General features: G+C 50.7%; 1 protein-coding gene across 1 annotated transcript in view; it reads right to left on the bottom strand.

The window, feature by feature from the left end:
* Window positions 1–4,482: 4,482 nt before the first annotated feature.
* Window positions 4,483–15,345, bottom strand: part of BLMH (bleomycin hydrolase) — a 42,878-nt gene continuing 32,015 nt past the window's right edge. The window contains exon 12 of the mRNA XM_075561261.1: window positions 4,483–5,531. Coding sequence (XP_075417376.1) covers window positions 5,380–5,531 — 152 coding nt within the window. The 3' untranslated portion in view covers window positions 4,483–5,379. The remainder of the gene's footprint in view (window positions 5,532–15,345) is intronic.

Below are 15,345 nucleotides of genomic sequence, written 5' to 3'. Positions count from 1 at the left end.
CTAAAACCCAGTGGTGAAGAGATTGAGTTCTATCAGCTTCTCGGTCTCAAATGGATCAAATAGCCAGGCGGGTGATTCCAATTCACTTTCTCTGTGGGAAGGCGGATTGATAGTCTCAGCGACTCTCCATGGGGTCACTGTAAGTTGGGAGCCAACTTGACGGCAGTGGGCTTAGTGTGGGGGCCACTGCACTGTAAACTGCTTTATCACTAACTTTCTCAGCGGTTCGGGCTACAAACACCTCCATTTGCTTTACAGCCTCACAAACTGTGTTGACTCCTTGCCTGTTCTTCCCACCCACAGGTTTCTGTCCTCTACACAAATTCCTTTACACCAGATGGCATTCTTTTCTAATCCCCGCGGGCGCACACACTTGCCCGTTCGTGTTCATTTGCTTCCTTTTAAAACCATGAATTTTTGGCTTTGTCAACTCACCCCGCTCAGTTCTGCACTGGTCATCATTTCCTTCGACTGTTGTTCTAATCTCGAAACAGGTATTTAGCTCAATATTTTTAAGCCTTTATCACATTCCAATAAGCCTTTAAAATAGACTGATAGACCGAAAGTCTAATAAACGTAAAAACATTTGATGGGGCTTTAGGTGAAAGATGACATGACAAGTTAGTTTTCCAAATAATAGTCCACACACAACTTCCTCCCTGTTCCATTTATCTGTGTTCCCTGCCCTCGCTGTCCTTTCTCTGGTTTGGGGTAAAGGTGCCCCTTGGTTTCCATGTGCTTGGCTGTTCTGAGGTGTTTGGTTTCTAGTTCTATTACCTACTGAAAGGTGGGCTCCCACAAGACTCTCAGGGCATCGTCTCAGGGGTTCTGCTAGACCAGTGGTTCTCAACCTGTGGGTCGAGACCCATTTGGGAGTTGAACAACCCTTTCACAGAGGTTGCCCAATTCATCACAGTAGCAAAATGACAGTGATGAAGTAGCAACGAAAATAATGTTATGGTTGGGGGTCCCCACCACATGAGGAGCTGTGTGAGAGGGTCGTGGCTTTAGAAAGATTGAGGACCACTGCTCTAGCCTCTGAGGTTTCAGATTAAGTCATCTTTTATTTACATTTTGGCCTTTTTTTTTTTCAACCATTCTAACCAGGATCTTCTGTTGTGGTCCTAGCCAGGCCCTATTCCACTCCGGTCTCAGGTGAGAGGCAGCTGTGATACACGTGAGCGTCCTTTGGGGTCAATTGTGTACTGGAGTATTCATTTACCTTTGCTCCAGGCGAGCAGAGACCAAGAGCAGCCTCTTAGCTGGCAGCTAAAGCCTTTTAAAGGCCTCCCATCTTACTACAGAGCTTGAATGGCATAGTGGTTACAAGTTGGGCTGCTAACTGTAGGGTTAGCAGTTTGAAACCACTAACTGCTCCGAGGGAGGAAGATAGGGCTTTCTACTCCCATGAAGAGTTAAGCCTGGGAAACTCATAGGTGCTGCTCGACCTGCTATGAGTCAGTATGAGTCGGCGTTGACTTGATGGCAGGGAGTTGGGGATTTGGTACCGATACCTACTCGCTAGATGGAGAACATTGTTTTTATGAACAGTCTGACCAATTGGCCTAGATGTCTGAACCTGCAACTTTTAATACTATAAAATTTCCTTTAGGTACCATTTTTTTTTAGGTACCATTTTAGCTGCACCTCTCATTTTGACAGCTAGTATTTCTATTATCGTTCAGATTTTCTTTATTTCTTCTTGGACCCAAGAGTTTTTATAAATACATAGGAGATTTCCAGTTTTCTTTGGAAATTTTATTTTAAAAGTTAAACTGAGCTGTTCTGTGGTTTGCAATAATTACTTTTGGAATGTACCTTTTGAAATAGTTTTGGTCAACTTTTGCAATAGCTTCCTGTGTGCCAGGGAAGAATGTAGTCGGTGCCACGGTCTGTTATTGCTGCTAGTGGCAGGGAGTCGACCTGACTCTCGGCAGCGCCGGGCTGAATGGAATGGAACGCGGCCTGACCTGCCATCCATAGGATTGGCTATAGCCTCGGCTGTTGGGTCTATAGGAGTTTGGGGCTGAATTTTGGAAGTAGATGGACAGGCCTTCCTAGTTTTAAGTTGGGAAGCGCTGTTGAAACCTGCTTGTCTCCATAGCAACATGCAAATGGAGTACTGGCCAGGAATCAGCCCCCCCCCCCCCCCAGTGCTTGCACGGAAGATGAACCATCTTGCCCCTGCAGGACTTGCCCCTGCAGTGTTCTACATGCCCGTTCCAGACCTCGCTCACGGCTTAACTACAGCCTTCTTGCTTTTGTTCATCACCGCCAGGTTAGTCTTCGCTCCAGATGACCGCAGGGGTGCAGAGAACGGCTCCACGGGCTTTCAAGGCTGCGGCCCTTTGGAAGCAGACTGCTGGCACGATCTTCCGAGGTGCCTCTACATAGTTTTTACGACGGACCTTATGGCTAGGCAAGCACTTGCCTGTTTGGGCCACCTGCGGTTCCTTGCTTATCTGTGATTGAAAAATCTCAAACTCACTGCCATCGAGTCAATCCAACTCATAGTGATTGAGAAATGTTAAAATCTCCCAATATGCCAGATTTCAGGGAGAAAAAGGCTCATCCCAAAAGGATCAGGCTTTGGAGGTTGCCAAAGCTGGGGGAGGGCACGGGACAGGGGAGTGGGCTGGACTGACCAGCATTAACTCGGGTGAAATGGGGAAGGGTGACCCAGGGGAGGGCAGGGATCCGGTTTGAGGGAGGCTCCTCGGGGGGTTGGAAGAGTGGTTCGGACTGTCGAGTACGAAGCTGAAGATCTGAACTGTAAACACCCGCTTTACGTTGTTGACAGGTAAGCCTTGCCATTTCCATCTTGGCAGAGTCCAATTGTCATTCTGTCTGTGGTTCTGAGAGGGTGTATGTTCCCCCAGGGGAAATAGCTCGGACGGACTCCTACCCCAGTCAGGGGGAGAAGGCAGGAGGCAGCGGACGTCATTCTGGGGGTGGGCTCGTGGGCTGTCTGGCAGGTGGCAGGAGGTTTGGGCTCAAGGTGCTCCAGCTGCTCAAATGGGTGGAAAAGTGGATGTGGCTGGGCCCACTCTACGTCCTCCCTGCTCACTTCTCTTGGCATTGTTTCCTCCCCCCATCCTTCTGGCTTCTGCAGCAGCTTCCGTGGCAACTGGAGCAATGCAAGGGAACTGGAAGTGACTTCCTCCAGGGTTTTAATTTAGGGTGTTCGCACTGCACCCCAGTCATGTCACACCCTGTCACAGACCGCATTGTGAACCTCACAGGGAGGTTTACCTTTACCTGGACTTTTTCAAACAGTTGTCAAAGTTTGCTTTATGTCGTTCATGGCTATGCTACTAGGCACATACTAATTTAGAATCAGTATTTTCCCGGAGAATTACACACACATACTGCCTAGTGGCACCATGGGTTAGGCACTGGGCTTCATCCTAACCCTCCCGCGGGGCTCCACGGGAGAAAAAGGAGGCCGTCTGTCCTCATCCAGGTTTACAGTCTCGGAAACCCCTTGCAGGGCCACCAAGAATCACAATCAGCTCGATGGCAGTGGGATCATTCTAGTGATGCTGAAAGGACCACCGCCACCAAACACTCTGGGCCCACGGGTTGCCCGACTCCAGGGACTCCACACACGTCTGTGGGCGGCAGAACGGCGAGCAGCAAGGTCAGGCTTGTCAGTACACTCCTTTCCTCCGGATGGCAGCGCTCAGGATATGGGACTCTAATGACTTCCGATGGACTGTTTCCATGTCTTCCAAACCCTGTAAGACTTCTCTGCAATCACTTATTGAGACGAACCGAGTCTCGATCACTAGTTCTCTCTCCGTCTTGAACCTTCTATCGGGCCGCTTTCCCTCTTTCAGGGGCCAGCTTAGTTTATGACTGGCAACACCTGGATTCCATCTGATTCTTGAACAACAGTTTCCTGGGGCGCTGGGCTGGCTCGCACAGCAGCTGTGCGCCTCAGTGTCTTCACTTTGGAGGCATCTCGCCTGTCCCTGGAAGCAGTCCTGCATGTTTACAGCTGCATGAAGCCATCCTGCTCGCAACAGAATTACTAGCCTGTTGCCAACAGCATTTAGATTAGCATTTAGGCCTCTATCTAATGCTATCGGGTCAGGTGGTTCTCAGCGGGCCAGAATGGCAGGGCGCAGGCTGGAGGAAGCCCTGCCCCTGCTCTTTGTTTCCAAGTGAAAAGGAAGTTCTCCAGCCTATTCTAAGGCTGGACTCAACAGCGCCTCACTTCCCACCCTGTAGGCACCCTGGATCAGAAGTTATGACAGTGGGCGGGAGAATGATTTAGTGGCAGGGGTGTACCCTCTCCCAGTCAAAAGACACAGAGGTCAGTGCAGGCTGGGGAGACTCCTGTCTCTAGCACAGAAGCGCAGCAGACATGCGCGGAGTCAGTTTGTTGTTTTTTCGCTCCCATGAACATGAGCCAGCACTTACCTGTTTTCCTCTGTAGCTATGAAACGATTCTTAAGCAGACCAAGGAAGCAAACTTAATCTCATTTTAGCAAAGTATTTTATTCAAAAGCTTCTCAGCACCATCTAGTTGTCAGAAAGAATAGATACCACCTTTGCTGCCCATTCAATCCCCCACTCCAGAGGCAGAAGTCAAACCAATTGGCTAGGGCGCCCCCTAATGTTGACAATTCAGATCATGATAAGGTTTTTGGTTGTTCTCTCACCCAACTTTCTCTAAGCCTCTACCTAAAGCCTGACTCCAGCAGTGCCGTGCCCCCTGCCCCCTGCCCCCTGCTCCCCCGTTCAGGACAAGGGGAAGGAATCATGTCAGATTTGATCAACCCTCCACTCTTGGGCTAAAACACACACACACACACACACACACACACACACACACACACACACAAATGGAAAACAAACGGTGACCACTAAGCTACTAGAGACACATAAAACTGCCTTGGGAAAAAGCCTCCATCCAGTGACTGCCATGCAGAAGGGCAGAGGAGCTGCCAGGCAGTCTAAATCACAGGACAGCAGCCTCAGCCTCCACTGCGGGAGGGACACACAGCAGAGGCCGCTGTCTCGACCCCCACCTCGAATGCTCATCACGTCCCGTCTTATGGAAACAGACACGTGACCAAACGCTTTTGACATGGGGTTAAAATGCTAAGAGATCCTGAGCTGTTGGAGATGAGGCGAGTAGATAGTGTGATCTGATCTTTCCTGTTCTGAGCCCCCCGCCCCCCACCCCCCGACTTTCAGAATATTTTGTTTCAGCATAAAGCTCACTTCCCGGGCGAGGTTCCTGGAGGAGATGGGAAAACCATGAGCCTGACCGTGTCAAGTGAGAACACACAGTCACCTGCGGAACTTTGGCTTCAGTCCATTTGCAGCTACTTCAGGTCCCACGGGAGGAGGAAAGCAGCCAAGGCTGAATCACTGGGCCAAAGCCCCCATGGGGTCCCAGGCTGGCAGGACAATGGGGTCCTGCTCTAACACAGCTAGCACCTCTTCGGGGACATGCTTCCTGTCCACCACCACCTCGTAGACATACTCAGAGAACCATTCATCGGTCATGCACAGGTAACCTGGAGAAAAGGACACAAGTCTTATGAGTCCAAGGGTAAGGTCCCACTTGGACCACACAGATACTTACACATGTTTTCCAGCTTTCCCATTTGTAAACTCACTTAATCTAAGTTTTATGAACATTTCTGCAAAGGTATGGCTACAACGTCACAGTGCAAAGGAGGGGCCCAGAGAAACTCAGGGTGTCCGGGCACACTGGCGAGGTGCAGAGTGAGGCTCTGGGCCTAAGGCGGATACCAGGCCGGGTGCTGCGTCACTGCTCAGGCTACCTCACAGAAGGTGCGTGGAAGACCTGTATTCTAGCAGGCAGGTGGAAAATGCTCTTGTTCGTACAGCCCCAAGGAGGGGCTCTATCTCTTGGGTCAGGAGGGCAAGCACATCAGCTCCAGACTCAACCTACCCACCCTCCAAGCACCAGAGGTGGCCCCCCTCCCTTGCTCACGTCCCAACAGCAACCAGCTAAGCTTCCGTGGAGAGGGACATTTTCTCATCCCATATGCCAATTATTTGAAGACGGTACTGTGTGGAATGAGCTGAGTGCACTCAGTCTGCTCTCTCGGAAGGAAATCCATCAAGCAGTAGGGAGCTTTTGTCCTGTCCACCCTACAGTCCTGATCTTGCCCCTTTGGACCTAGTTCCCTAAACTCAACGAAATGGAAAAGGACCACAACCGGCGTCCCCTGGGCAGGCCCAGAGTGCTGCTTTGACGCGCTGCAAATGCATGAGAGCAGGCTTCACTGGGGAAGGCTGAGGGACACGGAAAGACCACTTTCAGAATGTGCACCCAGAGAGAGGGAAGGCCGTGGAGCTTCACTTTATAATAAAGGATCCTGCCATTTTGGTAGATAACTTTTGACTCCCTCCCATTTGACCTTGCAGCACCCCTACAGGGTCCCTCCGACCACACTTTGAGAGCGGCTGGTCTAAAGGTAAGACTGCTTACTTAAATGATTCAAAGACACGATGATGCTAGTCTAATTTTGTAAGCTAACTGACATGACAGAGGACACCACTCAACCTCAAAATACAATCAATGCTTTGGTGCGGGCAACCCTGTTTTCCACCTCTCAGAGAAGCCCGGCGTCTCATCTGAATGTGGCGCTGCATGTCTGCCCTCCCAAGAAACGGCCCTGGAGGTACCGGCACGGGAGGGCAGTGCATCCTGCTACCCCAGACCCAGTGCCCCTCTTCTCAACAGGATACAGGGAAGACGAGGCGGGCCAATTTCCCGGTGTCCTCTCTTTTAGCCCCTGGCTTCCCTAGTGCCAGGCAGTGAGAACATGGTCCTTCTCTCCTTTCACTAAAAAAATACCACTTATCCTAAGTACTTCTCGAGCAACGCAGTGTGCCCCCCACCCAAGAGACTTGCAGGCTGCAGGAGCCCCAACCATTGGACACCAGACACCACTTTAGACCTCAGTCACCCTCCTGCTCCCCCCATGCAATCTGACTCATCTTCAGAGTAGCTCTGGGCAGCGAGGCAGGTGAAGGACAGAGGCAGATTTGTGTAATAAATTTCTGTGTCCTTTTAACAATACTATCATCAGCACAATCAAATGAATCTTCAAAGTATGCCCAGAGAAAATGGACAATAAGTACATCTACACTATCTTGTTCCCAAACCCAAAGATCAGATTAAGTCTTCACAAATTAAAACTCCTATCAATTGGAATCCACCCTCTCACAGTCCCTGCCAAGAGGACCTGCTCTGATTAGTCTCTCTCTTCAGGATATGAGTTCTTTGGGGCCTGTAAAAACCTCACAGTCTAGGTGGCGGCCAAGTAATTGGACTCAGAGTCGATAATGAGCTGTGGCTGCTGGCACTGTTGGCCTATGTGTCCTGGACTTTGAGCAGATTGGGATCAGCGTGTCTGAGACTAGGGGGTGCTGTGTGAAACAGCACAGCACCCACTTAGGCAGGAGAAGGGGGGCCGCCTGAGGAAAGGTGCACGCTTGGTTCTGAAGTGCTCTGGCCACTGGAAACAGGCACTGCCCGAAGAGACAGGAAAACAAAACAAAACTGAAAACTGCCCCAGGGATCCAGGGAAATAGATACGTGGATAAAGGAGGTCAGCTCTAGGAACTGCCGTGAAATCTAATTGGGTTTTCATCTTGAATGTCTTATTTACATGCAAAGAAATACAATACGCTAACAAGCCAGCAATATTCCTATCTTTTGTTAGCAAAAGGGTACCATCAGAGTCTGTAAGGGGAAGAGAATGCTTGTGGAAATCATTCTGCACCGGGTAGGGCAAATCCACTCGGAAACGGAAAACCTTTGATATTCCACTCAAAGGTACTGGTAGTCAGGTATTATTTTGCTATTTTTTAAGTGTGACAAAATCACGAGGCAATAAATCTGATGGCTTCAGCTGGTGGCATGGCCAGACCACCATGGCCTCGGGAGGCAGAGGAGGGGAGCACAAGGCTGGAGAGGGGTTTCCAGTCAGGAAGCAAAACCTCGCGGCACTTCTCTCCTGTCAAGTCATTGACCGTGGGGTTACAAAGGCGCTGCAGCAACGTGCCACCGTGCTTAGGTAAAAGACGTAACAAAGATGGTATGTGCTCTATGTTAGAAATATAAGTACACAGGAAAAATGAACAGGAACCATAGTTTTGTCAGATGATAAAATTTACCTGCAATCCTAACAATTTGGGCTAACTCTTACTAGAATCTTACATCCGAAGCTTCCCCTGCGGTCTTGATGCAGCCGATAAGAATGCGACGCACACATGCCCCTCAGTTACACCGCTCCTGCACGGATAGCCATCCTCACGCACAGCTTTGCTGACTGTGCAGCCGGGGGCGTCCTCTCCCCATGCTCACTCATCTGCAGGCTCAGTGAATAGTCCCAGGAGCTGGGCACGAGAAGACGCCAGGGCACCAGGATTTGAGGACGACATCAACGCTGACGACAGAGCCAAGACAACCTTGCTGGCTGAGGAGGACCCGAAGCATTTACTGATGAAAATCAAAGACTTCAGACTTCACCATGGCTTACACCTCAAAATGAAACAACCCCCGCACCACGGACCAAACAGCAACATCGCACGAGAGGAGTGACGTTTACTTGGTCCACAGTCGATGCTCACGCGAGCAGCACAACAGTCATGGCATCAAATGCGCATCACACACTGGGCAAATGTGCTGCAAAAGATCGCTTTAAAATATTAAAACAAACAAACAAAAAAACAACAACAAAAGATCTCACTTCAAGGACTAAGGTGAGCCTGACCCAAGTTATGTCCATTAATGATGTCACATGCATGGGAGAGCTAGACAATGAGCGAGGAAGAAAGATGGGTCGACGTGGATTATGGTGTTGGCAAAGAATACCGAAGATCATGAACTGCCAGAAAAAGAAACATGTGCCCTGAAAGAAGTACAGTCAGAATCTACTCCGTTGAACCCAGGATGGCGAGACTTATCCCTACACCACTCAGCGAGGCCAGGTCAGCCCGCTCCCAGCAGGCACAACACACGGCCCAGTGATGAAGACGCGGCAATGAGTCGCTTTGGGAAATAGGTGCTAAAACTTAGCCGCAAATAGAGTATAAATATGAAAACTAATATAACCCCTGTGGAATGCACCCTGGCCAAATCTAGAAAAGCTACAAATACATTTACCTTTATTCCCACCAATGTCATTCCGGGACTTCAACCTACAAATACACAGAACCAGCTAACAGTTACACAGCACTCGCCATGTGAGAGGACAAGGTGGACAACAATACACGTTCCATCGGCAGGGGCTGGTTCAATAAACCATGGCAACCAGACAGTGAGAGACAATGAATGTGTGGTGTGCAAATGTTGAGCGAAGTCAGACCAAGGTGCGTGGCAGTGTATAGAGTCTGCCATCCTCGGTGTAAGAAATGGGAAGGAACAGTAAATACATACTCGTATATATTTTCTGCATGAAGAAACACTGGAAAGCTACATCAGTAACTAACACAAATGGTAACCTAAAAAGGCAATGGAACGGAGTAGAGAGAGTGAGTCTCTTTGTATGACTTTTTTTTGGGGGGTGGAGGTGGGGCAGAAGCAGCAATGTTATTTTATTATCTATTGAAATTATACTTTAGAAAAAAATTAATGGGGAAAAAAAGCTTACACTTAATAACCTTTCACATACCCTTTGTAGTCTGGTACTAAGGATCCTGGTGGTGTAGTGGGTAAGTAAGGGCTCAGCTAACTGAAAGGTTGGCAGTTCGAACCCACCAGCTGTTCCTTAGGTGAAACCAGCCTACTTCTGCAAAAGGCACAGCCTTGGAACACCCATGGGACAGGGCTAGCTCATGTCCTAAAGGGTCAGTATGAATTGGAATCAACTCATCCACAGAGGTTTGTTGCTTTTTTAACCTTCAGTTTTAATCTCGACAATACTGTGTGGCAGACAGGGTTTCTCAAATTGCACTCACAGTCAATATTTAACTTAACTTCAAATTTTAGTCTTTCTACAGGGCTCAGCTGCCTTCTGCAGGGCAGTCAGGAGACAGTGAAGGCAACAGAAACAGTATGTCGTCCAGCTCATGCCTGAGCGGAGCCAGCCCAACGGCTCAGGCATCGCGCGCCAACAGAGGGCCCTTTACCATGCATTCGGTACCTCCAGAAGCAAACGGATTTACGATGTGTCCTGGGGCCTTGAGGCGGCTGAGGAACAGGCTGGAACAGGTGCTAAGGAACGAGGAGGACACCGAAACCATCACCACTGGAGAGGCTGACAGGTGGACAGTGGTCCAGGAGGCGGCTCCTCTCACAAAAACCCTGCCAGGCGGTGAGGGCTGTCAAGCCCGTGAACCTTTGGCTGATGACAGGGAAATGAACGAAAGCTACACCTTACTTGTGGTCTCCTTCAGAAACAAGGGCGAGAGAAAGGGACACAGAGCAGGGGAGACTGTGCTGGTTGTGGGTTCTAATCTCCAAACCATCCAACCACAGTCAGGCACACTCTGCACAAGCGAGTCCTTCCTGAGGAAGCACCGCTCCTCAACCTGCACGCCCACGTGCCGAGGCTGGAGAGATGCCAGCACCCTGGTCACACTTCCTGTCCTCGACCAGTGAGCACTATCCAGGCAAGTCTGAGCGCACGGGCCTCTGCCACGAGCTCTGCCGTGGGATCAGTACAGGGTAGCGGACACTCAATGTCATTCAAAGGTTGGTTTTCTCTCCCAAACCCAGTGACTTCCTTCTGACCCCCAAACTACTCCTGTTTCAGGCCAGGGCTGTGTTGTGACTGTTCTTCAAAAGCCCCGTGGCTGGCTGGCCCCACTAGTTCTTGGTCTTACTCTACTCCTCTGACCAGCAGGAGGCACACCCCCACATATCAAGAGCTACCCTTCTCAGCTATGGCTCCCCAGGCTGGCCTACCCGCCCCACCCCCCAAAAGGCCAGAGACCTAGCAAGCATCCTTCCTAAAACTCCACGCATCCTTGAAGAATCCCTGGGGCCCCTTTGTGGTTCCATTCACTCACTATCTCTTTTGTAGCTCATCCTTTGCATTATTTTGCACTTACTCTGGGGTTTCTGGCTTCTTTTGGTTCCTGTAACAGATACACACAACGATCCCCGCCACTCCTACCCACCTTACGTGAACAAGCACTTGAGAGAACGATGTACTCAAATGTGGCTGTGCCCCAGCAGTTGGGGCTCCACGGCCTCTAGCCCTCAACCAAAGTTTTCAAAACCCACCTCAGCGTTCCACCCCAAAGCCTCTGCCCCTGACGCCGTCACCACTGTGGGCTGCCAGGTTCTCTCCGACTTTGTCTGGTCCCTTGGCTTCTGGGGCTTTCTCTCATGCATGCCTCTCATCCACTTCATTAGTTTCTACTTCAAAGTAGAAATTCTTTATTGTCTCCCCAATGAGGGGGCGGTCTTCTCTGGTTCCTCCTCCTCTGTCGTTTGCCGTCTCGGAACATTGTCCCTTCTCTGGCTTCTCGTGCTCTACTTGTACACCGTGAACGCCGCCTCTGTCACACTGCAGCCCTTTCAAATCCCTTCCCCCTCCACAGGGAGGAAGGCAGGGATTCCTCTGAGAGTCAGAGGCATTCGCTCCCCCAGTCCCTGCATCCCACGGAGAAAGATGAGTCGATGCTACTGCTCATGGGGTTTCCTCTCACCACACGAGGCCCACGTCACAGGTGCACGCATGCAGTGCGCTGGCTAAGCAACACATGGTCACACACACAGGGCCTTGAATTCTTAAGACCAGAAACCGGAACCTCAGAAGCAACGAGGCAGCCCTTCCTTGAAGGGAGAGGTGAGACAGCCTGCATCCCGTTCTCCTGGCCTCCTGGTCTAGAGACAATGTGGACACCAGTAACAGTGAGAGCTACTATTTCTGTGCCGGGCCTGACCTAAGAGAGAAGCACAGTGATTCTCCCCATCGCACGAGGGAGGCACTTGAGCCTCAGAAAGGGTCACGACCATGATCAACGCTACACAGTCCATTAAGTGAAATGCAGGCACGACGGGAACCTTGGTAGTCTGGCTCCAGAATCGGACTTGAACCCCAATCTGTAAGCCCTTGGAGACCAACTGGTCACAGCACGAAGCAACTACACACACAGCTCTACCAAGTGTGAGAGGGCTGCTCCCTGAAGCCAAACCCGGTGAGAAGTACTTGGCCGCTGCCGCAGTGGTAGCCTTTCCCAGGACCATGACCTCACCGACAGCACAGCTCTACCAGAGGAGCCGCAGCGCGGCAGGCACGCCTGCCTCGGAGCTGGCTGGGGCTCTGCGGCGAGGTCTGAGCGGACACTCACGGGAGCACGGGGGGAGATCCAGGTATCAGCGCCGAGCAGCTCTAAAGCCCCGCTTTTCAACCATGCCCCTCACTTCCCCTTTGTTCTTGGGGCAAAAGTAATTCAAAGAACCTCAAGGAGCTTCCGTTTCCTCCTGCCAAACATAGGGATAGTCACTGCCCTCACAGCCTGAGTTACTCAATTTCGAGATCTTGAAAGAAAGAAATACCAAGAAATAAGTACTAAGCACCTTCCTGTCTGAAGTACCTCTGGCAGAAACATCCATTTAACTCTCCCAGATGTGTATAACAGTGCAGCCTGAAAAATGCTTTCATATACTATGTATTTGATGGCAGTATATCTAGAACACCATGGGTTTCATAAGGAAACAGAATGATCATCCACGTTGCTGACAGAGACGTGTAGAATGATAAGGGTTATTAAATCACTCTCCAGACTCTATAATCAAGAAGGCTGCTGGCTCTCTCTCTCGGCAACTCACCTGGTTCTACAAGATAACGTTTTATGAAGCATCTGGTGGGGTCCGAGATTAGCTTGGACGTACTGTCTGGCAGCGCGCGGGTGGGGCCGGTGAGGAAATGAAAGGCCGCGCGGCGCGGTCGTCAGGAAGCAGGCAGCCCAGATAGAATCTGAACGGCCGCCGGCCGTTTCTTTCAGACCAGCTCTAATATGCCAAAGGCTCTCCAACGGAAATCACCGAGAGGCCCCTTTATGAGCAAGGCTGGAAGCTTTACCCAACTAAAGTTGGGAGCAGAGGTCCCGCGTAAGGAAAGATGGAACATGCAGGTTAAAAACAGCAGTAAATGTTCATGTCTCTGAAAGGCGTCCAAGCAAGTGGAAGTACGGAAATGGCAAAGTAGGAAGCAGAGAATCTTTCAAAGACACACGCTTCCGTCTGTGACTAACCCTACTCCTCTCCTTAGAAGGCGCGTCACGCAGCGGCCTGAGAAACTAGACCAACAAACACCAAGTCCGCGAGGAAGCGCCACGTCAGCGCTTTGCTGTGCGCGCCCCGCAGAAACCACTCGCCGCTCCCCAGGTGGTTCCTACTCAGACCCGCAGTGCCTGCCGCCCCGGGGCTCTGGGGTCAGACTTGCAAAGGGGAGTAAACTCCCACGACCCACTCCCCAGAAGTAAGGTCCCACCGCAGGACTGGCTTTTAGGAGGCACATACCCCAGCTTCATCTCCTGTCCAAACATCTACGCCAGGCGCGGCACAGAGCAGGCAACTATGAAGCTGGGCGATGATGCCTGGGGCTCCCTGGCCCGGTGCTGCCGTATTCTGTATCCCTTTGAAACTGGTCAAGACGCAGTCCCCCAGTGAAGGGCCGCACGGCAGGGATGGAGCATCCAGGGTGTGGCACGGCACTGACGAAATGCCTAACGATCGATCAGCTAGTTCTACCGCGGTCTTTGTTTTACCTCATTGATCGGCTGAGACCTGCGGATGTGCATCTGCACAACTAAGAGTACTCGATGCATGAAAACCAAGACAGACAACCCTTCAGAAGCAGCCAGGGGAGTCATGGTTCCCTGGGGGATCGGGAAGAGAAGGGGGTGGGGACAGAGGAGCTGATCGCAAGGATGACTGTGTAACCCCACCTGAGGGGAACAGATACATCGGATAATGTTAAGAGCTGGCAAATAATAATCAGGGTTCCTCGAGGGTAGGGTGGGGGAGGGAAGGGACAAAGGGGAGCCGATATCAAAGAGTTCAAGAAAAAAGAAAATGTACTGAAACTGATGGTGGTAGCATTTGTACAATGCTGCTTGATCTAATTGAAATGTGAATTGTTACAGTATCTGTAAGCGCTTCCAATAAAATTATTTTTTAAAAAAGGAAACCGTCCATGACAAAGTTAACAAGGGAAAACCTTGCTATAAAGCAGCACTACAGAACAACTCAGGCGGTCCTGCGTAATCAGATTGCATGGTTTTCTCCTTACTCAAGGCACAATGTGCTCACTGAACACGCAGCCTCACACGACGCCCTTTCTTTGTATTCCCTTGTCCGCCACCACCGCAGTGTGGTGGGTCACTCTTACATGGCTCTCCTGGCCATGGTCCTGAAATTCCTACCACAAGAAAGGATGGGACTACACCAGTAAGGTGCCTGAGGCCCACTCAGAGGGACTGGCCAGCTCACCTGCCGCTAATGCACGTAAGGTATGTCTGATAACCCTGTGGAGGTGGGGCCATGCAAGTAAGACATAGGAACCCCTGAGAGGACTGCCATCACACTAGGGTTAAAATAAGGCATCCTCCAGGTGGACGGAGGACCTGACTACCATCAAGAAACAAGAGTAGGGAGAGTGTGTCTTGGGGTCTGTGTGCTGGGAACCACCTGGTCCCAGAAGACAGACAGCGCTGCGTCCCTGGAAACAGCGAGACAATGGAGGTGGCAGCAGAACATGCAGGTCAGCATGAGACAGTGCAGTGGACTTCCGGGCCCACGGAGTGATATAGCTGGTGTCCTCAGGCAGGAAGCGGGCTGGTGGAGTAGGTGTCCTTGGGGCACTTACAGGTGGAGCTAAAGAACTTTGAAACACTTACTAGAGCGGGGCAGGCTGCTCAGAGCGCAGAGGCTGAGGGCCAGGGAAGAAGCCTGTCTGTAGACACAGCTGAGAAAAGGTTGGCTTTACCAAAGAACGCTATCCTGCATCTTTCCTGATCCTGAATGGCAACTGGTTATTTCCCTAGTAAATTCCATCATCTTGAATATTTTCTGTTAAGTTTTGTGTCACCATTGCAATGGATTATCAAACCCAGCAGAGAAGTAGGGAGTTCCCCGAGAGGAACAACTGGTGACAGAACTGGTTAAAAAAAAGCTGAAGAGAGGAGGCATGCCTGGCCTCTGCTTCATAAAAACCAACCGGACTGATGCTCATGTCATTCTTTGTCCGCCTTGGAAGGCAGAGGTCAAATGTCTCCAGCATGCCACTTGAAAGCCAAACATGACATTCTCAGGGCACTTTTCCTGACACTGGACATTTGCATGATGTCTCCAGTTCCTTCACAGCTTTAAGTCCTCAGTCATAGGAGCTTCAG

Source organism: Tenrec ecaudatus, chromosome 10 (genome assembly GCF_050624435.1).
Source record: "Tenrec ecaudatus isolate mTenEca1 chromosome 10, mTenEca1.hap1, whole genome shotgun sequence".
Classification (NCBI taxonomy): Eukaryota; Metazoa; Chordata; class Mammalia; order Afrosoricida; family Tenrecidae; genus Tenrec; species Tenrec ecaudatus.
The sequence above is the reverse complement of the archived record's forward strand: the minus strand, read 5'-3'. Positions and strand labels throughout refer to the sequence as shown.